Below are 25,851 nucleotides of genomic sequence, written 5' to 3'. Positions count from 1 at the left end.
ACGAATTTAGAAAGGTAGCTAATGTTAAAAAAACATATATTATCAAGATCAAAGAATATCAAGAGACACTTTACCATGCATTTATTTACAATGAGCATTTATTTGCAAATTAGATGGTACATCTTTATAATAACTTCTATGATTTTATGCTTTGCAAAATGACGTCCTTGATGACCTTGAGTAAACCACATTACCCGGAAATTTATCAATTTTTTTAGACTGGCAACACAAAGTGGTACTTGAGAATGTTAAAATTTTTAATTTCTCATGCTCTGAAAGTGGTCATTGTTGTTCTAAAAAGTGGTCATTGTTGTTCGGAACTGTGAATTTCTATTCATTTAACATGTTTCTGCAATAGAGCATTTGATTTTCCATATAGGTACGTTTTTGTTTTTATGTACGATAAACAATAAGAAAAAGTACAGTCAGCAATAAAAGCTAGAATTTTTTTTTTTTAATATAATTTTGAAAGTTTTACTTATTACTACAATAATATATAATATGTTGTAATTATATAATCATTACACAAAATATTAGACAAATAGATTTATTCAACAGTAATGTCTTCTTGCTTTCTCAATGTCAGTTTTGATAACAGGGAGTATTTTTTTCCAAAATTTTGCGCGTCTTCAATAGTTTCTGGAAGTTTAGCGTTTAAGGTTTCTGGAAGCAGTAGACAACTAGTAACTCCAATTAAAGAGACTCCAGCTAAAAGTAATCCTGGCCACCTTGAGTCTACGTGGCGTCCCTGTAAATGTAAGAATTTGATTTATCTTGTAAAAAGCTCCACTTTATGAGTTTGAACCTATGTATTTTTAAAGGCCAGTCCAGACGGAATGCTCAAATCTACCGATTTGATCAGAAAAGTAATTGATGTTGTTGTGTGTTCTGTCGTGTGTGTGTGTTGTGTTGCAGTCTTTTCTTGGTCTATCTCTGGTAGAATCAATCAGAATTATTAATTTTGTTTTCGATGTGACTTACCAAGTATAAAACGTACGGTGCAACAGCTGCGCCTCCACTAGATATAACATTTCCCAATGAAATCCCAGATTGCCTCAGACACGTGGGATACAATTCCATATTAAACATATTAATAGTGTAATACGTAGATGTAATAAATAACCGGTTTATAAAAAATAATGAATTTCCGATCCAATGACTTTGGATCCATCCATTTGAATCTAAAACAATATAACAAATAACAACAATACAATACAAATTAAATTAATTAAGTCATAATAGTCAATAAGAGTAAGTAATTAAATATCACTTTGAATTATTTAATGAAATATATTTGAGAAAGTTATTATTGATGTATTCAAACCCACTATTCTCGCGAATTGTGACCATGGTCCACATAAGAGCCGAAATGCTAAAGGAAATAGCACCCGTGTAACGGCGCCCAATACGCTCTGCCAGCAAGGCGCCTAGAAAGTATCCAGGAAATTCTGCAAAAGCTTGCCACGAGGCTTCCAAAAACGGGTTGCCGTCGGACTTCTCACCGGGGGTGAAAAGAAGAATTGTGTATGTTAAGGTTACAATAAATCTGCGAAGAATTTATATTATTAGCCATTATCTTAGATTTAAAAACAAACATCTTTGAAATACTCATTATAATACGAATACAATGTTATTTTGTTTAAATCATATCTTACGATATAACTAATTGTAAAATGGTATTAGTAGCCAGCCTCCAATGAGTAAACAGAGCGAACACGCCTAGTGAGTGAATTTTCCCAATTGGTGGCGTTCTTCGTATTTCGTTCTCAATTTCAGGACTTAACGTAGTCTTATTCGTAACAGCAATCAGCTGAAGACTGACAGTACAATCATCTATTTTTCCCGAAATCCATGACCACCGAGGAGATTCTATAATGTTCCTGCGAACAATAAAAGTAATAGACTGTTTTTCCTTTCTGGTTTGTACTTTGTGTTTTTGTTTTTTATTATGTACAACTTACCAAGAAAAAAGCATAAAAAATAATTGCGACGACGTGGTAATACACATTAATATTTTCCAGTCTCGAAGCCACCAATACAATAACGGCATCACGCACATGCCTACACTTAGCGATGTACTTCGAAGAGTGGTAACTATGGCGCGTCGATCCGGTGATGACATTTCCATAGATATTACATATGAACTTTGCACAACCGTCCATGTTGATATGCATGTGACCAGAGCGCCACTTACAAAGAAAATGAAAGAATTACTTCCCAAAAGCGAGACAATCCTTCCAACAACGATTAAAGCCAAGGAAATTATATAAGTCATTCGACGTCCGTATCTGAAAACAATATTGGATTAGACAGTGACACCCGACCCGTACCTATAAGAAAACATACTTATATGGAAGTATAAGTTTCTGGCAAGCTTTACTTACACGTCTCCAAACCAACCGAAAATCAGAGCTCCAGCTATTTCTCCAAATCTGCTGACTGAGAAAACATTTGCCACATAGAGCTCATCATCACAAACCCAATTATTATCGGAAGCTACCGTGGATTCATACCAAGTTTTATCATATGCATATTTAACACAACCTGAAATAAAAATTCCTAAATTGGCGATATTGTTCTAATAGGATAAAACTTATTTACAATATCAATTGTTTCATTACTTACTTCTCGTTTCATTGTTTAGGTCAGGATTAACGTAAATTGAACAATCATTGAATTTGCTTCTTCCTACTGCGTCCTTAAATCTGTATATGAAATATTATAGTTAAGAGGGAATTCTTTTTACTTTTGAATCTTTGCCTACGTGAAAATTACAACTTACGTGGGTATGTATTTCGATTTCCATGCAAGTTCACTCACATTTGTAGGTTTTTCTGGAAGCTCACAAGAATGTGGAATAATAGCCAGAACAAATAATAAGTTATTGTACGACATCATCCAAAAAAATGGAAGTACTATATTATAAACCAAGTCAAACTTTTTTTGAAATAATCCATTGTCCCCAACTTCTGATAATGCACGATCGTAAACAGTATCCATATTGGCTAGAAATATCCAAAGAACGTAATTGACGGGTATTCACAGGAGAATACTCAAAGAAAATGAATAGTTGCTGGTTTCTCAATATAAAACATACAATTCCGTTTATCAAACATATTAAGCATATATAAACAGTTTTATCTCCACTATATGTTCCCAGGTTCCCCCTACTTTTCTTGCACATGCTGTTTTGATTGAATGTTTTTTATATGTAGATATGTGTTTTGATTTCACATGTTAGCTAGTTATCTGTACAAACTCGCTATTGCGTAGGTACAAAAATCCATACTATCCATACTAGTCCATACTTATAAGAGTTATAAGTTAGGTATATTTTAAATGCGAAAGTGTATCTATGTGTCTCTTTGTAACCCGATACATACGATAGTTTGAATCCTGGAAATCATCCGTTAAGAGGGTGAGAGGGTAACAATTATCTTACTTCCACTTCATAAGATGATTCAATCGCGGTTGAAAGTCGAGATTAATATAAAAGCAGAAAGGTAGACATTTTGATTTGTGGGTGTGTATCTAATGATGTTGTAATGCATTGTTCAAATAAACTCAAAACTTATCTCAATGGTGCTTACATAGGCAAATAAATGCCTGACAGCACAGTAAGGTTGTTATAAACAAATAGATTTTATCGCTTCAAGGAAATAGTTATACTTAACCCCTCAACTGTGGGAGCGCCTTTCAGGCGGTCATAAAATTGGCGGTTTATCTGTGGCTCAACCTGCCAGGTTCGCATAATTCGCGCCTAAACTTAAGGTAAAATATCAGTGAAACATATGTTTAACTCGCTCTGACATATTTAATCGTGGAGTGAATGATGCAAGACAGCTAGCAAGCGAACATTTGAATGATCAACGGTTGAAAAAGTCGTTAACTTTCGTCAGTCAAAAACAGCCACTGTGACGAGTAGGATGTTACGTGTTTTTATAGTAAAATTGTGGATTTTTATGGTGAAATCGTTAAAAAGCTGAGGAAATGTCAGTAAACTTTTGTTAATATTATATTTGGGTGTGTTTTTAGAATAATATAAGTGCTAAATGTGTGAAGAAATGACATGCCAAGTCATAGCCGAAATTTTCTTACTCGGTTTCTTATTATTTGTATAAGTTTTACTATGTCTCAAAACAATCATAATATGTCGTAGTTCATATAGATTATATTAAATACAATGAAATTAGCTTAAAATCTGTTTAAAGTGAATAATAGCTATCAAACTAAATAACGGTCGGCACATAACCTCTCGGGCTGTCGCAACAGACTGGACGAGCACCTGCCAGGCTGTCGCCACAGATGGCGCTGTCATGTTACTGACGCACGTTTGCATAGCATGGACATTCCACTTACTAACTAATTCTACGATACTTCTCTTTCCACATAGGCTATAATAACACAGCTCAGCGCAACTGTAATGAGTGAGAGCAAGGGCTGGACATTTAATTTGTAAGATTATAGTTTGGTCCATGAAGTCTTTATACTGAGATTGACGAGCATAAAAAAATTAATATAAATTAATTATGCAAGGCTTTTAATATGGGTACTAGGCGACAGTGATGATGATGATGATGATGATGATAATAATAATAATGATGGTGGTGGGGTTTGCTACTAAGATTTTAGGTGTTACTCTTCACACATTCTGAAATATCCCTTTATTGCTCTTACGGTCTAGGTATGTCCATATTAATCAAACCATATAGATGTGATTTGGTCTATATTTGTCTTGTTTTCAGATCAAGTTTTTAGATGTTTTTTGTTTAATAAGAACAAGTGCGATTATTTATTATTAAATATTGTTTCATTAATACCCTGAGAAACGGAATATCTTTGGATTAAGGCTGCTGGTTGCTGTGATTTTTCAACATTTTGTGGGCTATCAATGGTGCATGAATAAATAAAAGCATTTTTTAAACATTTCTTACCATATAACTACTGCACCTGCATTACTATTACTTTGGCCACAGATAGTTTACAACTTAAATTTCTTATTTATGTATAAATTTATTACATAGGGTGTGGTAGGACTCCACAATGCATGTAATTAGAAACTTATTTACGTGCGCCATTTCTAGGGCAGACATAATTTCAATAAAGTTTTCAAATGGTATATATCATGTATTTAATTGATAAGCCTGACATTTTATGTTTTTTTTATGTATATGATTACATTATGTACATAATTAGAGTAACAGATACGCCTAAAAACTGTTTATTTTTTTATTACAATAGAAAACGAAAGATACATTTCGGTACCTATAATTTGAACTCGACTGTACAGTTATTTTATGTTAGTTTAATGGTCGTAATTTTAAGTAGCAGTTAGATAATTAAATAAAGAGCAGAAAAAATACAAACTGTAGACTGTATCATTGTAAAAAACGGAATAAATCGCAATTTTCCACTTGCACGTGGACCTAGAAACCCTGTCTGTGGAGCAGACCCCTTAGGCTGCCACAGATGAGGGGGAGCGGCCATATTCATCTCCCACAGCTGAGGGGTTAATACATATGAGTTTTATTAGCCACTTTGTCAGCAAAAAAAGGCGCTAAATTCAATGAGTCGTGCATGGGCACAAAAATAATACTTATTTCGTAATACATACATACACATATTAATATTTGGCCTGATAAAATAATCATGAAGGGTCGCCTCTCATACAAATTTTGAATCTGGCGCTTTTAATTCCTTTTGACAAACTGGGCTCTTGAGCGACAGAGAAAGATACCCGCAATTTGCAAACTTCGATTTTCGCGGTAGCTCCTCTACTTTGCCAGACTCTCTATTTAATTCAAATAAAGGGGTATTTTAAATTAATGCACTGGCAAATATAGAGATATTTATTTAATTTATTACTTGTGGCAACCCTGTTTAGAGCGGTTGATTGACTCGGCTTGATAGCTTGCCGCCTGCGCGATTTCCTGGAGATTTTCGCGCCTCATCTATTTTATGTTTTACATTGCATGTGACATTTCACTATGGGTGCATATTTATCAGAACCGGTTACTGAAAAAGTTTCCAGCGATGAATCAAATAGTAAACTTGAGTGCGGGGCAAGCTCCATGCAGGGATGGCGTGTCAATCAGGAGGTACGGATATTATATGTAATTGTATCATTGATTCTCGTTACTGTCTATCCACGCAACTAATAATGTTTCATTTATTTTAAATTCGGTTTCATACGAAGCCTAGCGCGCATTTTCATGTTTTAGCCTGTAATTTATTTGCCTAGCATCTATTGTGTACACCTTTTCATAGTTATAACCTATTACAAGTCAACGGATAGATGTCAAAGATTGTTTTGTGCTTTATATCCCGTGGAAATATATCGCGTCCAGAATCAAGCGTCGTTTATATTCACAGTCTTTTCATTGTGTTATCTTTGTTCGTAGGATGCACACAATACAGTGTTAGATTTCGATGAACATACATCTCTATTCGCTGTATACGATGGCCACGGGGGCGCGGAAGTGGCAACTTATTGCTCCAAGAATCTCCCGGACTATATTAAAAATACTGAGGCATACAAAAATGGGGACATGACAAAGGCACTGGAAGATGCATTCTTGGGATTTGATGCCAACATTGCTACCAAAGAGGTTATGGCTGTGTTGAAGGAATTAGCAGGTATGTGAATCTTAAAATGATTGTATACTATGGTAGCTTAGTTAGGAATCAAAAGAATTGTTATATGGCCATTTTTGGTACCTATGCTTCTTAATATAAATCTAAAAGTAACCTTTGTGGTATTTGTGAAAACAAGCAAAGAAGAATGGAGAATCGCTATGAACTTGAAACTCTGCTAGGTGCACAGTATATAAATTAGTCACTTCTAATCAATTCCGCTATAATGCCAAATTGTGAAAACAATTACCTTTCTTGAAAAATAAAGCTGTATACTGTATATATAATTAAAAATATAAATCATCACCAATAGGATTGATTATATGTCCTTTGTAGAATTAATTGAGAATTTTAAAAAATGGTTTCAAATGTATACTGTTGCAACCCTATAATAATAGCTTTTATTATAGGGTTGTATAGGTTTGGGATTAAGTTTAATGCCAAACCTATACAAAGTATTCTCAAAGATTTTACTAAACCGGCTAACGAAGACATTAGACGAAAACCAACCAAGAGAACAGGGAGGATTTAGATCTAATTTTAGCACTATAGACCACATATTTGTAGTCAAACAAGTAATCGAAAAACTAACAGAATTCAGGAAAATATACTACTTAGCATTTGTGGACTACAATAAGGCTTTTGACAGCTTAAAGCATGCGAGCATATGGAGCGCCCTGCTACAGCAAGGAGTAAACAAAAAATACATTCGTATTATCAAAGAAATATATAATAACTGTACTTCGGCAATCCAATTAGAAGCCATGGGAACAGAATTTTCTATCAGTAAAGGGGTGCGACAGGGCGACCCACTCTCACCAAAATTATTCTCAGCCGTGCTAGAGCACCTATTTTGAAACCTCAACTGGGATCATCAAGGCATAAACATAAATGGTAAAAAACTTAGGCACCTGAGATTTGTGGACGATCTAGTGCTATTTGCGCAAAGTGCACAATCACTACAAGAAATGTTAGAGCAACTCGCTGAGCAAAGCGCTGAAGTAGGACTAACAATGAACACAGAGAAGACCAAGGTTATGTCAAACCACACCAAAAATCTTATACTTGTCCATGGAAAAGAGATTGAATATGTCGAGGAATACACATATCTAGGACAAATTATAACAGGTTCAAACATGACAAGTAAAGAAATTGAAAAAAGAACTGTTAACGCATGGAAAGCCTACTGGTCATTGAGAGACATTCTAAAAAACCAAGATTTACCATTGTCCTGCAAATCAAAGGTATTTGATATGTGTGTTCTACCATGTATGACTTACGGATGTCAAACCTGGGCAGTAACTAAGAAAGATCTCCAAAAATTAAAAGTTTGCCAACACAACATGGAAAGATCAATCTTATCTGTAAAAAGGAAAGACAAAGTAAGACTGACAGATATTAGAAAGAAAACTAAAATTAAGGATGTATCAGTGACTGTAAAAACGTTAAAATGGAAATGGGCTGGACATATGGCAAGAGAAGGTAGAAATAAGTGGGATAGAGAGGTGGCGGAATGGTATCCTAGAGATAGAAAGAGGAGAGAAGGGAGACCATTAATGAGGTGGTCAGATGACATCAAGAAGCATGCGGGAGTAAACTGGATTAGGACGGCACAGGATAGAGAGACGTGGAGAGAACTGGAGGAGGCCTATGCCAAGAAGGCAGACTAAAATACTAAAAACAATGACTTTAAAATATATTTATTAAAAATTTTATAGGAAAGATATTAAGAGCGCTCTTACAAGAAAAGTCGAAATAATGCAAAATTGATGATACTAGTCGACGAAATTCAGGACTTTGTGCTCCTTATTAGAAACAATGAGTACTTGTTCCAGTAAAAGCGTCTTCTTATCTTTTTAAATATCGTTGTAAATATTAGAAAAAGGACTTATTAAATAAGTAATGAATTTTTTTCTGATGGTCGTTTCCGAAAAACCGCGTGAAGCACTGAACGGCAAGCTTTTATTTGGAAATGTTGAGAAGTTTTCTCTGCTAAACCTGGCTATTTTGTATTACTAATACCCTGTACTTTAAGCATATCAAACGATATTTTTCCTACATACCTTTGAGAAAGAGAAAATCAAAGTAAAACGAACTCAATTTTCTCTCCGAAACAAGTGTCAATTTCTACGAAAATCTACTTAATATCGAAGTCATTTTCATACTCAAGCAATCTGCAACGTTTGCTTATACTGTTGGTATACATTAGTGTTTATGAAATTCTACTATAATTTTTTGGCAATTTTTTGAAAACTACTCTATATTACCGATGACGCGCGCTCACCAGCTCAGTGCCGCGGCAGAGCTTGTACAGGCAGGACGTGTGTCGGTCGGCTCCGCACATTTTCAACGGCGACGACGAGGTTTTTTATCATTGTGTGCGGCGGGCGCCGTGTAAAACGCTATACTGTGTGCGTGTAAACCGCAACGAGAGACTTTGATCCTAGCACTGTTTTTATAGTATTATAATTTATAATGGTACAGTTTAATAAACTACCGGACAGGATTAAAAATATTTGAAACGACCTGACATTCTATATGTATTTATTTGACTCAAGATAGTACTCAGGGTCTGATGATGGAGCCGGAAGGTGGTCACCAGTACCAATCAACCATGCAACTAAACCACTTCGTGTTTAGGCTCGTTTTATTCGTCTCAACAAGATCTTTGACACAAGATAGTACTCAGGGTCTGATGATGGAGCCGGAATGTGGTCACCGGTACTAATCAACCATGCAACTAAACCAATTCGTGTTTGGGCTCGTTTGATTCGTCTCAACAAGATCTTTGACACAAGATAGTACTCAGGGTCTGATGATGGAGCTGGAAGGTGGTCACCGGTACCAATCAACCATGCAACTAAACCACTTCGTGTTTAGGCTCGTTTTATTCGTCTCAACAAGATCTTTGACACAAGATAGTACTCAGGGTCTGATGATGGAGCCGGAAGGTGGTCACCGGTACCAATCAACCATGCAACTAAACCACTTCGTGTTTAGGCTCGTTTTATTCGTCTTAACAAGATCTTTGACACAAGATAGTACTCAGGGTCTGATGATGGAGCCGGAATTTGGTCACCGGTACTAATCAACCATGCAACTAAACCATTTCGTGTTTGGGCTCGTTTGATTCGTCTCAACAAGATCTTTGACACAAGATAGTACTCAGGGTCTGATGATGGAGCCGGAAGGTGGTCACCGGTACCAATCAACCATGCAACAAAACCACTTCGTGTTTGGGCTCGTTTGATTCGTCTCAACAAGATCTTTGACACAAGATAGTACTCAGGGTCTGATGATGGAGCCGGAATGTGGTCACCGGTACTAATCAACCATGCAACTAAACCAATTCGTGTTTGGGCTCGTTTGATTCGTCTCAACAAGATCTTTGACACAAGATAGTACTCAGGGTCTGATGATGGAGCTGGAAGGTGGTCACCGGTACCAATCAACCATGCAACTAAACCACTTCGTGTTTAGGCTCGTTTTATTCGTCTCAACAAGATCTTTGACACAAGATAGTACTCAGGGTCTGATGATGGAGCCGGAAGGTGGTCACCGGTACCAATCAACCATGCAACTAAACCACTTCGTGTTTAGGCTCGTTTTATTCGTCTTAACAAGATCTTTGACACAAGATAGTACTCAGGGTCTGATGATGGAGCCGGAATTTGGTCACCGGTACTAATCAACCATGCAACTAAACCATTTCGTGTTTGGGCTCGTTTGATTCGTCTCAACAAGATCTTTGACACAAGATAATACTCAGGGTCTGATGATGGAGCCGGAAGGTGGTCACCGGTACCAATCAACCGTGCAATGAAACCACTTCGTGTTTAGGCTCGTTTTATTCGTCTCAACAAGATCTTTGACACAAGATAGTACTCAGGGTCTGATGATGGAGCCGGAAGGTGGTCACCGGTACCAATCAACCATACAACTAAACCACTTCGTGTTTGGGCTCGTTTGATTAGTCTCAACAAGATCTTTGACACTGAAGATACACAAGGTTTGATTATGGAACTGAAAGGTGGCCATGGGTACCAGTCTATCATGTAACTGAACTACTTCGTGTTTAGGCACGTTTTATTCATCTCAACAAGATCTTTGACACAAGAAAGTACTCAGGATCTGATGATGGAGCTCGAAGGTGGCGACGGGTACCTGTCTATCACATAACTGAACCACTTCGTGTTTGGGCTCCGTGTTTGGGCTTCGTGTTTGGTTTATCACCTAGTGTCAAAGATCTTGTTGAGACGAATCAAACGAGCCTAAACACGAAGTGGTTTAGTTGCATGGTTGATTGGTACCGGTGACCACCTTCCAGCTCCATCATCAGACTCTGAGTATCACCTAGTGTCAAAGATCTTGTTGAGACTAATCAAACGAGCCTAAACATGAAGTGGTTTAGTTGCATGGTTGATTGGTACCGGTGACCACCTTCCGGCTCCATCATCAGACTCTGAGTAACACCTAGTGTCAAAGATCTATACAGAATACAGAATACAGATCTTTATTGGTAAAAGTAGATTTTACAGGTCACATTTTATACATATTTACAAAAAATATATGCTAGTAGGTAGGTACATACATATTTTCTTTAATTAAATTAATTATTTCATAACATTTTTTAAACAAAAACATTATTCTTATTACGTTGTTATTGTTAACATTAATACAATTAATTATGGTGCAGTAGTCAATGACCTCATCGAATATTTATAAATTCGTCAATGCTGTAGAATGCTTTTTCTATAAGCAGCAGTTTAAGTTTAGTTTTAAATACTTGGTCACTATTTAAGTTAAGTATATCTGAGGGTAACGAATTGTAAATAGTTGGTCCTATGACGCTGAGTGACCGTCGTGATTTGGCGAGTCGGCGCCTCGGGGCAAGTAGCCGGGGACGGCGCTCACTACTAGCACGTTTATAGTTATGTATGTTTTGCCTAACGTACATACACGCGGCCAGTATGTATACACAGGGTAGGGTAAGGATTTTATGTTTCTTAAACAATTGTTGTGCCGGATGGTCCACAGGCTTTCCATCAATTACACGAATGGCGCGTTTTTGCATTTTGAACGCCCTGTCCTTATCAGCAGCGGTGGCCCACAGTTCCACTCTCACTCTCGTTCCAGTTCCAATCTTGTTGAGACTAGTCAAACGAGCCTAAACATGAAGTGGTTTAGTTGCATGGTTGATTGGTACCGGTAACCAACTTCCAGCTCCATCATCAGACTCTGAGTATCACCTATATAGTGTCAAAGATCTTGTTGAGATGAATAAAACGAGCCTAAACACGATGTGGTTTAGTTGTATGGTTGATTGGTAATGGTGACCACCTTCCAGCTCCATCATCAGACCCTGAGTACTGTCTTGTGTCAAAGATCTTGTTGAGACGAATCAAACGAGCCCAAACACGAAATTGTTTAGTTACATGAGAGACTGGTACCCGTGACCACCTTCCAGCTCCATCATCAGACCCTGTGTATCTTCAGTGTCAAAGATCTTGTTTAGACGAATCAAACGAGCCCAAACACGAAGTGGTTTAGTTACATGATAGACTGGTACCCGTGGCCACCTTCCAGCTCCATCATCAGACCCTGTGTATCTTCAGTTTCTTGTAACTTTTTCTTGTAAATAAGCGAGTACCTATAATTTCTTTCGAGTAATATACGTTCATAAGTACGAGTATGGGGCTATTCATAAATTACGTCGTTTCAAATGGGAGGAGGGGGGGAGGGGGTCATGGACATCGGATGATGGTAGCATGACGTAGGAGGAAACAGAGTCATCCGAAGCATGATTTTTGGATGATTTGAGGGATGGGGGGGTCAAAAATAGACGACGTAATTTATGAACAGCCCCTATGTACATTTGCACTGCATTTAGTATTTTCGTACTTACCAAATAACAGTTTTAGGACTTTATAAGTTAAGTACAGTTAGTGTTGTTATGGTTGATTTCAATATGCTTCGCGAAGGATCAAGAATGTTTAATCCATCATTGTAGTGCGAGTGTGGTAGAAGGGATCGGAATACTGAGCTCGCACGGCCTGCCGCAGCGCGTAAAATACCTAAACTCGCTCAACCCCGAAATGTAATAGCACTCTTAAAACTAATATAATGATAAATGAAATGTGAATTTATTTAAATGCAATATGTAATAATTCTATTTTGGTCAATAAAGGCTATTCTTATCTTATCTTATCTTATCTTATCTTAATAATAGCTTAATGACATGTTTGTTTGAAAAGTACTATAATTGTGAATTATAATTATATTGCTAGTAGAAAACATATTTTTAAGGTCCTCTTTAAATATGTTTTTAAAAAGCAAAATCCTTTTTAAAAATATGATTGCTATTGCCTTTATACCCTCAAAGTAAGTCTATTGTTAGTTTCTGTGAGTCACCTTGGCTGATAGGCTGGATGAAAACTTGAAGGGATAAAATATCTTAAATTGTCATTGTGTGACTAGACTATAGACTGCTGAACATAGCTTAAATTAAATCTATTACGCAACAAATTACAATTATAATATACTTTTTAGGTGAGATCAATCCACCAGGACCCAGTGATAATGAGGAATCTGAAGATGAAAATGTTAGCAACTTATATCAAGAAGCACATCTTCCTCTACAGGTAATAACTAAACGGAACTTCAATTATTTGTCTAGATCAGCGGTTGGCAACCTTTTAGCAGGCAGCAGTTAACGAAGCGGACGAGGGCCGCACTTTATTAATATTTATGACTAAATGAGACATTGTTGTTTGTCAATATTACATACAAATTAGCCAGGGAGGCTCGCGGGCCGCAAGTGAGAGGTTCGCGTGCCGTTGGTTGCCGACCGCTGGTCTAGATTATCCATAATCTTTAACTATAAAGTTAAACGCCGCGTAATTTTGCATACTAAGATTGCACAAAATATCCCTGGTCGAAGTTTTTCCGCAAGGGCCCCCGAAAACAATAAGATAAGAGCTGTCATAATCACACATGCCCAGCGAAAGGCTGTTTAGTAATAAATTAAGGTAAGTTTAAATTGCCATCATTTTATGAGCAAGTCTACTTCACAAAATAAACTAAGATTCCGATGAATTGAGAACCTCCTTTTTAGGGTTCCGTACAAAAGGAAAAATCTAAACCCTTATAGAATGTTGTGCGTCTGTTTGTCTGTCTGTCCTTTATGCCCTTTAGCTCCGTAACTACTTTGTAAGTAAGCCTTCCGTAAGCCCTTTAGCTCTATAATTTTGAAAAAAATACACAAAATACATTATTTTCTATTTTACATTATTTTTATGTTTTGTGCAATAAAGTTAAAATAAATAATAAAATAGTTCTTTACCTAAATGTGACAGGATAACCTATTAGAAATGTGCAGTCAAATGTGAGTCGGACTTAATTACTTAGTTTTTGGTTTAATAAAGAAATTTCATTCACGTTAAAAATTGAGTAATGTACGGAACCCTTGGAACGCGTGTAAGACTCGCACTTGACCGGTTTTTTTGGAGTCGTTTATCTCTTTCACACCACGTCTATCGTGTGCGGAGCGCGTCATCGTAAACCTTGTCGTGTCGTAATGCACGAGGTGGGCTGTATAGCGTCAATTGACGTCTTTGGCGGTACTAAAAGTCACAAATATGTAGGAAAAGCTATGGCTGACGAGCCGTAGTTTGGCGACGTAAGGATTTTCGCACCTTATTATTGGTAAATTGGTATTCAACAGGAAGTGCTGGCTAAATACGAGAACAAGTTGAGCTCCCTGCACCGCGCCCGGCTCGGCGACACCGCCACGCCGCTGTCCCCGTGTCTGCGCGCCAAGAAGAACCTTGACGAGGCTGGGGGATCAGGTAACATTTCTTGTCATTTCTTAACTATAGTTCATTTTTAGGGTTCCGTACCCAAAGGGTAAAACGGGACCCTATTACTATACTTCGTTTTTTTTAGCATTAGAAATTAGGTAATAGTACATTATTGCAGAGGCCGGGAAAGGGCAATTCGTGGATGAGTTTCGATTTTGTCGGACGACGCGAAGCGGAGTCCGACAAAGAAGACGAATCCACGAATTGCTATTCCTGCCGAGGCATATATAGTGCTTTTCTCCAAACATGCGAGGAAATAAGCTAAAATAATTATTATTTAAGCATCAAGCATCACTCAAATCAAACCTTCACATCCAAAATGTCAAAAACAATTTCCCTCTTTAATTAATTTTTAAAAGTTAAAGGCACAAACTTATTCTGCCATTCAGTACCATTCAATATTCGTTCATTCAATATAATTGCGCAATATAGTTTGTCAAACCAACTTTTCAGTCTTTTCAGTCAGTAAGAATCAGGAAAACTACACCCATCCTTTTCTTTTGGGTGCTTGTACTAGTGTAAGACAAAGATAGTATGATTCTCTTTGTCTATGTTTGAAATGAGAAAGTCCTTTGACAAACTATGTAAGCTTTATGAACACGGATGAGATTTAAAAAAAATATAAAAATAATCTTTGATTTTATTAAGCAGTATTCGCACGATCATACACGTGAAATGATAGCTGATCGGGTCGTGTAGAAGCGGCTCGCGGCAATAATAATTGGCTGTTTGCGTTTTTTATTATTAAAAAGTAAAAAACACTACAGTAATAAGTTATTACTGTAGTGTTTTTTTACTTCCCGTCCGCTAGAACAGGACAGCGATAGTTTGATGGTTTTTAGTTAGAGTTTGACATTAACGAAGAACTTCCCGTACTATTTTTGCTACAGTAAGGTGAACATTTCCGAGCATATTGGAGAAAACAATCTTGATGTGTCTTTTAATTGAAAAACACATTTTATAAATAAGTTACGGCAAATAAGTAACAATTATGAATCTAATACGATCATTTATATTCTTCTGCTCTCATAAGTAATAGTTTTTGATTTTTAAAAAGCGTTTTTCAATTAAAAGACATGCCAAGATCGCTTACCTTCTTGCAAGTTCTTTCTAATGCTAAAAAAAACGAACTATAAGACTTCGCTGTCCGTCCGTCCGTCCGTCCGTCCGTCTGTCACCAGGCTGTATCTCACGAACCGTGATAGCTAGACAGTTGAAATTTTCACAGATTATGTATTTCTGTTGCCGCTATAACAACAAATACTAAAAACAGAATAAAATAAAGATTTAAATGGGGCTCCCATACAACAAACGTGATTTTTGACCAAAGTTAAGCAACGTCGGGAGTGGTCAGTACTTGGATGGGTGACCGATTATTTTTTTTGCTTTTTTTGTTTTTTTTTTGCATTGTGGTACGGAACCTTTCGTGCGCGAGTCCGACTCGCACTTGCCCGGATTTTTAGCATTAGAAATAAGGTAAACAATCTTGATGTGTCTTTTAATTGAAAAACACATTTTTAAAATAAAATTACGGCAAATATGTAACAATTATGAATCTAATACGATCATTTATATTCTTCTGCTTTCATAAGTAATAGTTTTTGATTTTTAAAAAGCGTTTTTCAATTAAAAGACATGTCAAGATCGCTTACCTTCTTGCAAGTTCTTTCTAATGCTAAAAAAAAACGAACTATAAAAATACTATCTATCTATTAAGCCCTTTTATTCTGAGTTAGAGTATGTCTCTTAGCTCAGTGTGCCGCTTGGCAAAGGCCTCCTCTAGCTCTGGCCATGGGATCTGCCGTGGGCCACTCTTCTGCAGTTCGTGCCCGCCGTGAGTTTGCGTTCATCCTCCCATCTTGTTCGAGGTCTCTGACTCCATTTGCTACCTCTTGGGTACCAATCCGTTACGATTTTGCTCCATATCTCCTGACTGTCTCTCAACGTGTGGCCTAAAAATACTAAAATACATTAATTATTAATCGAGTAAAGATATACTATGAGTATGAAGTACTCTAAAGCCGATTTTTCTATCCCAAGTTAAGCAGACGGATAGGATTTCATCCATTGATAACACGATACTCATATCATATCTTAATTCATTGGATTAGTTATCGGACTAGTTAAATGGTAACTGAAAAATCGGCCCTAAGACAATTTAGTGCTTCGAATTTGACTTCGAGTTTAACAATATGGTGCTCCGGTCATTATGCGGTAACTCTTTACTGCCAAAAGTTTAACGTAAACTTAGAATACGTGTTTGGCCAGTTATAGTATTTTTTTGTTCATATGATTCGGTTAAATTATGTTCTAATGTATGGGCAAGAAAAACAAATTATAGCCAGCATTCAATGAATGTAGTATGATACCTTTGGGTATGGTGCTTTACGCACACTAGCGTCCCTCCCCCTCCCCCTGACGCAACCCCCCCCTTTTAGCTTGAAATATGTCCCGGTTTACGGTTTTTTTTTATTTTTGAGAAAAGTATTAGAGTTAGGAAAAAAGTGTCAAGGTAAGAAATAATCCTTAATAAATTTTAAACAAAAAAGGTTATATACAACTTTTTGGTAAGACTCACCATATTCATGTATTAACTTGTTGAAGTTCAATATAAGTTAGTACGTGATAGTACTGAAATAAAACTAATACGGAGAATAAGCTTGCAAGCTTATTCTTCGTGAAGATTTCTTTCAGTACTGTCACGTACTATGTTATATTGAACTTCAACAAGTTTTTCAACGGTAAAATTTTGTCGAAGTTCATCCAGCTAAAACATTAATATGGTGCGTCGTATCAAAAAAATGAATATAACCTTTTTTGTTAAGAATTTAATAGGGAACATTTCTTTCATTGACACTTTTTTCCTATATTGTATACTTTCCCCAAAAAACAAAAAAACACTCTCAACCGGGACATATTTCAAGCTAAAAGGGGGGGTTGCGTCAGGGGGAGGGTGAGGGACGCTAGTGTGCGTAAAGCACCATACCCAAAGGTATCATACTACATTCATTGAATGCTGGCTATAATTAGTTTTTCAAAAAACACAATTTGACCGAATCAATAGTAAAGTTTATTAAAAAGGGTTGAATTCAAATTATGCAGTACTCGAATTCTATGGTACCGCGTATGTTAACGATAAAGTAATAAATTCGTTATTACTCTGACCGTGACCTTGAATTGAGATGTCAACCCACCTAGAATCTAACTGCAAACCAGAATAATGTGACCCCTGCTAAGACAGAAACCAACAGATTACAACTAAGTCTATCACTGACGCATGTGACTGCATGTAACATGTGTGTTGATAGATTATAGTAGATTTTTATGGCATTTCAGGTTACATGGTAGAGGTTAACCTTTTCGCCGCCCACTTCAATGAAGTAATAAAGTGTCATCAACGCCACGACAAAAATTGCACGTATATTAACCTGACTAAAACCACGACTTGATATGAAGTCGTGGCGTGTGGGGCACGATATGTACCGACTTTATATCAAGTCAATGGCGGCGAAAAGGTTAACAGATGTTAAAGTTAAAAAAAACCAATCAAAAATATGCCGTGGCTAACCGCAGTTTTTGTCCGTATCAAAAAGCAGTCAAATTTGAATTCGCTATCGGTAGCCCTAACTGAGAGCGACATATCCATACCAATGTATATGTATTCTCAAACTCTGAACTCGACCATGTAAAGCCTAGAAAATAAATTAATAATTTTATTTCAGGTCTCGGAGCGTCGAGCTCTAGCGCCTCCGCCTCCGGCTCAAGCACTGCTGCAGAGGAAGGCCCGTCATGCTCCAACCCTGAAGAAGCCAAACCTGATGAGGACACCGGAGGCGTGTCCTCGACGAACTCGAATGACCAAGATAAAGACGTCAATGGAGAGGTGAGTCATAGTAATTCAAGTCTCGGGGCGTCCAGTAGTGCCTCAACCTTTGGCTCAAGTAGTGTGTCGCCAGAAGGCCCGTCATGCTCCAAGCCTGAAGCCAAACCTGAAGAGGACACCGGAGGTGTGTCCTCGACGAACTCGAATGACCAAGATAAAGACGTCAATGGAGAGGTGAGTCATAGTAATTCAAGTCTCGGGGCGTCCAGTAGTGCCTCAACCTTTGGCTCAAGTAGTGTGTCGCCAGAAGGCCCGTCATGCTCCAAGCCTGAAGCCAAACCTGAAGAGGACACCGGAGGTGTGTCCTCGACGAACTCGAATGACCAAGATAAAGACGTCAATGGAGAGGTGAGTCATAGTAATTCAAGTCTCGGGGCGTCCAGTAGTGCCTCAACCTTTGGCTCAAGTAGTGTGTCACCAGAAGGCCCGTCATGCTCCAAGCCTGAAGCCAAACCTGAAGAGGACACCGGAGGTGTGTCCTCGACGAACTCGAATGACCAAGATAAAGACGTCAATGGAGAGGTGAGTCATAGTAATTCAAGTCTCGGGGCGTCCAGTAGTGCCTCAACCTTTGGCTCAAGTAGTGTGTCGCCAGAAGGCCCGTCATGCTCCAAGCCTGAAGCCAAACCTGAAGAGGACACCGGAGGTGTGTCCTCGACGAACTCGAATGACCAAGATAAAGACGTCAATGGAGAGGTGAGTCATAGTAATTCAAGTCTCGGGGCGTCCAGTAGTGCCTCAACCTTTGGCTCAAGTAGTGTGTCGCCAGAAGGCCCGTCATGCTCCAAGCCTGAAGCCAAACCTGAAGAGGACACCGGAGGTGTGTCCTCGACGAACTCGAATGACCAAGATAAAGACGTCAATGGAGAGGTGAGTCATAGTAATTCAAGTCTCGGGGCGTCCAGTAGTGCCTCAACCTTTGGCTCAAGTAGTGTGTCGCCAGAAGGCCCGTCATGCTCCAAGCCTGAAGCCAAACCTGAAGAGGACACCGGAGGTGTGTCCTCGACGAACTCGAATGACCAAGATAAAGACGTCAATGGAGAGGTGAGTCATAGTAATTCAAGTCTCGGGGCGTCCAGTAGTGCCTCAACCTTTGGCTCAAGTAGTGTGTCGCCAGAAGGCCCGTCATGCTCCAAGCCTGAAGCCAAACCTGAAGAGGACACCGGAGGTGTGTCCTCGACGAACTCGAATGACCAAGATAAAGACGTCAATGGAGAGGTGAGTCATATTAATTCAAGTCTCGGGGCGTCCAGTTGTAGTGCCTCAACCTTTGTCTCAAGTAGTGCTGCTGCAGAAGGCCCGTCTTGCTCCAAGCCTGAAGCCAAACCTGAAGAGGTCACTGGAGGCGTGTCCTCGACGAACTCGAATGATCAAGATAAAGATGTTAAGAGGCGAGTCATTTTATAGTTTGATAAAGATAAGGTGTTATCTTTAAAAAGCCATGGATTTAACAATTTAACGCTGACACTGCTATTTCGTACGTAGCGTACAGCAACTTTTTGTGACAACTTATCATGTTGTTCTGGCGTTGGAAGAGTTAAAGGTTCCGTCATACATGCGCGTTTTGCGGGCGGCGCGTGAGCGGGGCGCGCCGCTTTTACATATAAAACGCTCACGCCCCGCCCGGAAAACACGCCTGTGTGACGCAACCTTAAGTCATATGCCAAAAAAATACAGCAGATTAGACAAGCGCTATAAAGATACCATGATACAAATTTTTAACTGCTTTAATAATTTTGGTTCTTAGTATTGATCTTTTTAGTTACTATTGTTCTTTCACACCACAGGTTTCCACAAGTGACTCAGCAAAAGAGTCCATGGAGGTAGACAAATCCACAGCCCCTGACAGCTCTGCCGACAACTGCACACAGCCCAACCAGAGCGAGGACGCCAAGGCCAGCAACGGCGCTGACGTCTGCAACGGAGAGGTCCCGGATTCCAAGCAGGGCGATGGGGAGGAGAGTAATATTACGTCTTCGAATGGATCCACGTCGCCGCAGAAGGGGAAGAATAAAGGTAAGCAGAGACATCTTTCGGTGAGTCGTTATTGTTATCAATGTTTACCCGATGTTCGAAAGAATTCGATGTTGCAACTGTTTTGGCATATTCCTTAACTTTTGTCCAGAAAACTAAGGTGAGGTCTCTGCTATATGATATAATTTTGAGTGCCTTCTAGTTCAATGTACTTTTTAATATAAACTACCTCCAACAAATGGATACTAGCATATTCCTCCTCTAAAATGTTTGACCGGGTACTCTCATTAGTTATTTCCTCAGTGTCTTGGATTATCCGGACAAAAATCTTTTGAATGTTTACGTAACATTATTTTAATTCTTCCAGCCAAACTGTCACCTGTTTCAAGCACAGACAAAGTCCCCGAGAGGCCTAAGAAGGCCAAGCTCCGCCGCGCCGCCGCCGCAGTCTACGAGAGCCTTATGCGGCAGGCCGCGGAGGAAGAAGATGATGAGAGCGACTCCAATGATGAAACCTTTGAGGGTGGGGAGATCAACTCTTCTGATGAAGAGAATGTCAATGGTGTTGAGGATTCTTCTAATGAAGGTCAGTTTTTACTATACCTATTATAATGTTAGTTGTCGTTTACGAAGGACTTATGTGACAGCATAGTAAAGATGAAATTGTCTTGAAAACCGTATTGCAAGATCTTGACGCTCGATTACGCCTGACAGTTTCAGTAATTCAATGTTGCTTTTCTTTTTTGTGAGTACCATTGGCACTAGTATAGCCAAAGTGACGGTCAAAGTAAAGTAGCCAATTATAATGGAATATACATCCTTTTTTAGCCTCTGGCCGTCATTATCTATATTACTTTTATCTATTACTTACTTTTCTAATCTATCAACAAATTAGCAAACAGTTTATCCACATAAGCATGATATTAACGTGTTTTATTTTGTGCATATAAGCATGATATTAACGTGTTATACGTTCAGGCGAAGAGGAGGAAGAGGACGAGGAGGATTACGACGCAGAATCCAGTGACGATGATGTTGAGGAGGACCTCTCCATGACCGAGGAGCCCGGCAACGACAGCGGCTGCACTGCTGTGGTGGCCTTACTCAAAGGTATCAGCAGTTTCTGAAACATTTTCTAACCTTTTGACCGCCAAACACGTCTACTAAAGTACCTACTGATGTGCTCGGCTACAGTACAATATTAACTTTCGTGCGTTCCGACAATGGTGACGCGCCGCGAGGTAGGAAATTCGCAATAACACTAAAAATAGACTTGTAACATAATTCGTTTTCATTTTATTAATTTTATTCATTTGGAGATCCTACAACTATGACACTAACATAGAAATTAGAGTAGATACAGAAAGCCAATTATAGGAACTCACAGGTTGTGACATAATACCACATCTATGGGCCAATGGTTGCCTGAAAATAAATGTTTTCATTTCATTTCATAATACTAAACTAACAGGTACTACTTATACTAAGGTTACGCACTAACACAACCACATAAGTGAACAAATCTAGTACAAATTACATCTACTTAATAAGGATAATTCGGAAGTAACTAAGATACTAATAATGCTAACAATGCATGTCACACTTCTAGCACATAACAGAAATGAAGAACTTCGTTTGTTAACATTTATCTTTGTAACAAGCAAAACCTTATTTACCTACGCATACGCTACTGAGTACAGAAATTACGAGCGCAAGGAGTATCAGTGCCTGAAGCCTGATAATAATTAGGGCGTCGTCGACCTAATGTCAATAGTCCAAATTCATTGTAATCTCGCGCGGTTCTGCCATTAGTTCTGTTAGTTTCGACAGAACCATTCATGGGGTCGTGATTAAGTACATTAATGTTTGACTTCCTTACAGGTAATGAGCTATACGTCGCGAACGCCGGAGACTCCCGCTGCATCATATGCCGAGAAGGCAAAGCTATCGACATGTCCATAGACCACAAACCCGAAGACGCTCCCGAACTGGAGCGAATCACAAAAGCAGGCGGCAAAGTCTCCAACGACGGACGCATCAACGGGGGCCTCAACCTCTCCAGAGCCATCGGCGACCACTCCTACAAGCAGAACAAGGAATTGGACGCCAAAGAGCAAATGATCACGGCTCTGCCAGACGTCAAAACGTTAACCATCGACCCCATCAAGGATCAGTTCATGGTTCTGGCTTGCGACGGAATATGGAACTTCATGTCTAGTCAAGATGTATGCGATTTCATTCTGCCGAGGTTGGCGGAAGGGAGGGAGCGGTTATCTCAAATTTGTGAGGAGGTACGTGGTTTTAGCTTTTTTACGATTTATATTGTTGTTGAATCTTGCTACGCGGTACATAGTACCTCATGATCCTTAGCATCCCATTCGACACTTACGCGTTACTGACCATTGGCACCTAGGTTCTAACTTTGCGAATTATAACGTTTGTTATCAATAGCCATTTTAATGTTGGTATCTGAGTGTGCCGCGAAAAACGAAATTTCGTTATCGCACGAATATGCAAAAGTGATTGAGACACAAGGAAATTTCGATATTCGCGGTAGGTCTTCTGGTGGTAATAGACTGGAAGCAAAGATATATTGAGCTGAGTGAAATCGAATCGCCTTCAGTGTGTAGTACAAGCGACACACATTTGACAGTATTAATGAAAACACAAATGATATTAGGTAAATTACTAATCTTTGCAACTAAATATTAACTTTATGTTTTAGATGTTCGATCACTGCCTGGCGCCGGGCACGATGGGCGACGGCACGGGCTGCGACAACATGACGGCCATCATCGTGCGCTTCAAGGACGGCCTCGTCGCCGACGTGGCTCAGGCCGAGGGCCGCAAGCGCTCCGCCGACGCCGACGACCAGCCCGACTCCAAGCGGCAGAAGACCGAAGACGACAGCTCGCAAGTGACGTCCAGTGTGTAAGACTGTGTTCGCTACACATAGTATTGTGATATTGTTTGATTGAGACTGTAATGTGAAGGAATGCCTTTTGAAAGGCGTGTTGCTATTTAATTTCTTATGTTTAAATGATCTTAGTCTTCTCGTGGTCAGTTCAATCATTTTTTCTTTTGGATTATTCAGTTGTCTGTTTCCCAAAATATCTGCTCCAGGGTAACATTTTCCCAGATCGTCCTTCCATAAATTTCATCTAGAAATCCATATTTTTTTGCAACATGTTTTCCAAATAACCTGTTCTCTTGACATCCTTACGCTTTTTATTCTGATCATTATCTGAATCACCCATTCCCAAAATATCATGTTGCTAAAAGACCCAATATAATAAGTTTTCACATTGCGGGTCCTGATAGACGCCAGACGACCACTAAAGTGATATAACTGTTTCCTAAAATGGTAATGGTTTGGTAATGAGGGTTTCTTAGTAAAATTATTTTTTGGGAAAACTGTCTGGGAAACGAAGTAGAAGAAGGATTTTTCAAGAAAACGATAATGTCGTCACTTAAGATCGGGAACCAGTGTTGACCGAACGTTAATTGCAATTGACCATTAACCATTACAAATTGAACCGTAAACGGTAACGGACGGTTACAGTTGAAGGTTCAATTTGTACTGGTTTATGGTTAAGAATATTCAATTGCATTAACGTTTCGGCCAACACTGTCGGGAACAGTTATAGTGGGAAACTGATAGCTCGATCCAGGTAATTTTTATTTACATGCTCCCTCTGAATGTAAGTAGTGAAGTTTTCATCCGGTGCTTGTTATGGGATTAAAGTAAGCAAAAAGTGTCAATTTTCCTTTTTTTTCGTAATATTCCGTTTTCATTGTAATTTTAAATAAGAGGGAGTGAATTGAGATCTTTATTTGCATCTTTTTGACAATTGCAAGTAGCTTGTAAGCAGCTAATGTAAGTTAAAATAGTGATTCAATCTACGATTTAACATTTATATTCATTTTCGGATGAATATTACGTACATATTTTTTTCACAAGGATTATGTGGTCGCTAGTGGAGGCAAGTTTTTTAATGTTATAGACATTTTAATGGTAATTTAAATAGATTGACGTGAGCAGGAACTTTCCTTATAATGTATGTATTAAAAATGTAAATGACCATGCTGATCGTAAGCATGTGAAGTATTGTTAGAAGAAACTAAATTATGTTCATGTTTTGGTGTTTGGATAATAAATTGTGGATTGGAATGAAATGTTGATTGAAATCAATCGTAATCTAATTCAATTGCCTTTGTTAATTGCTTTATATAATAAGTAGTATATTTTTGTAATCACAGGTGTTTATAAACAACATTTAGGCACTATGTAAGGTTAGTTGGTGTACGATTTATTCCATACAATGTATAATTAAAATGTTCTGCCTCAATTCATTTGAATAGCCTGGTGTTTGGCTTGACTGACTGAATTACTGTTTGATAATCATGGGTTAATTTTCAATCAAATACATCGTACCAGGAAAGACTGTTTAATTAATTTATGAAGCTGGATTATTATATACTTACGTTCATAACCCCATTTATACTACATTAATAACATTCACGTGTGTTTCGAAGAAAATACATTTTTACAGACTGTTTGCTAGTTTTTCTTGCTAATTATAAAGTGCTATTGACTATCGTAGTTGCGTTAAATATTCGACAGTTTCCATTTGTGTCGCCTCGAGAATCTGCAGGGCGTCATATTCACTGTCCAATTGCTCGAGAATGATCGTTTTCTCATTTATCTGGGCCTGAAACCATTTTACATATAAAAAATAGAATCAATGAAGTAAAAAAGCATATGGAAAGTTTTGTGAAAATCCACATAGCAACTGCAAGTGATAAATGTGCTCTAATTAGGGTTAAACTTGCCTGTAATTTGGCTTGTTCCGTTTCCCGTTCTTTAGCGATTGATTGCAGAAGATTCATTGAACCAATCGCAGCCATCTTCTGTTTCTCTACGTTCTCTCCAAGTTCCGTGAGCATGGCCAGCAGAGAATTGATTATCTTACCAAAATCTTGTATCTCTACAAAATAAAATTTCTGCTTTTAATGATCATGATCCATTATCAGACGTTACCTTCAAGGAGAATCGGCTAGCTAGAATTCTATGATAGTACTTACTAGTCTCATAATCTTTGCAAGTATCTCTCACATCTTCAGTCTCTTTTAGTATGGTAGGTTCTAATACTCTAATTTTATTTATATCATCGTAATAGAGATGAGCTTTTTGCAGTTCTTCTGCCATTTTAGCTAGCCTGATATATTATTCAGCCCTTAATGCAGTTATGCACAACATTTAGACAGATATGCACAATAAGAATGTTTGTTGTCAACTTTGTATTCGAAGAAAAGTTGCGTAGCAACCGTTGCTATTCTGCTACCATTGGTATAAGTCAAAGGTCAGAACTCATTCGAAACACGCGCAGATCGGCGCCAAAAAACCATTCAACCATGTTATAGCCATAACACACTACCGCACCGCACCGTGTCCTTAGTAGTGTGTTACGGCCCTATTTCCAAGCGAAAAAATCAATCGAT

At 38.4% G+C, this 25,851-nt stretch overlaps 3 protein-coding genes across 3 annotated transcripts; 1 reads left to right on the top strand and 2 right to left on the bottom strand.

The window, feature by feature from the left end:
* Window positions 1–547: 547 nt before the first annotated feature.
* LOC134665512 (organic cation transporter protein) lies at window positions 548–3,238 on the bottom strand. Its single transcript, XM_063522486.1, has 8 exons — window positions 2,783–3,238; window positions 2,626–2,705; window positions 2,385–2,544; window positions 1,962–2,288; window positions 1,656–1,880; window positions 1,329–1,546; window positions 982–1,181; window positions 548–748 (listed from the first exon to the last, which is right to left on the bottom strand). The coding sequence occupies exons 1-8, from the start codon at window positions 2,998–3,000 to the stop codon at window positions 548–550; spliced, it is 1,629 nt and encodes a 542-aa protein (XP_063378556.1). The 5' UTR covers window positions 3,001–3,238.
* A 2,631-nt stretch (window positions 3,239–5,869) lies between these two features.
* On the top strand, window positions 5,870–24,906 carry LOC134665264 (uncharacterized). Its single transcript, XM_063522166.1, has 10 exons — window positions 5,870–6,098; window positions 6,402–6,636; window positions 13,183–13,274; window positions 14,357–14,480; window positions 18,215–18,375; window positions 20,163–20,391; window positions 20,717–20,935; window positions 21,328–21,459; window positions 22,231–22,640; window positions 23,075–24,906. Exons 1-10 carry the CDS (start codon window positions 5,988–5,990, stop codon window positions 23,282–23,284), a joined length of 1,923 nt encoding a protein of 640 aa, XP_063378236.1. The 5' UTR covers window positions 5,870–5,987; the 3' UTR covers window positions 23,285–24,906.
* LOC134665265 (intraflagellar transport protein 20 homolog) lies at window positions 24,782–25,659 on the bottom strand. The gene is made up of 3 exons (XM_063522167.1): window positions 25,435–25,659; window positions 25,183–25,337; window positions 24,782–25,061 (listed from the first exon to the last, which is right to left on the bottom strand). Exons 1-3 carry the CDS (start codon window positions 25,556–25,558, stop codon window positions 24,945–24,947), a joined length of 396 nt encoding a protein of 131 aa, XP_063378237.1. The 5' UTR covers window positions 25,559–25,659; the 3' UTR covers window positions 24,782–24,944.
* Between the last annotated feature and the right edge of the window lie 192 nt (window positions 25,660–25,851).

Source organism: Cydia fagiglandana, chromosome 6 (genome assembly GCF_963556715.1).
Source record: "Cydia fagiglandana chromosome 6, ilCydFagi1.1, whole genome shotgun sequence".
NCBI classification, from domain to species: domain Eukaryota; kingdom Metazoa; phylum Arthropoda; class Insecta; order Lepidoptera; family Tortricidae; genus Cydia; species Cydia fagiglandana.
This window is presented reverse-complemented; position numbering and strand designations above follow the sequence as displayed.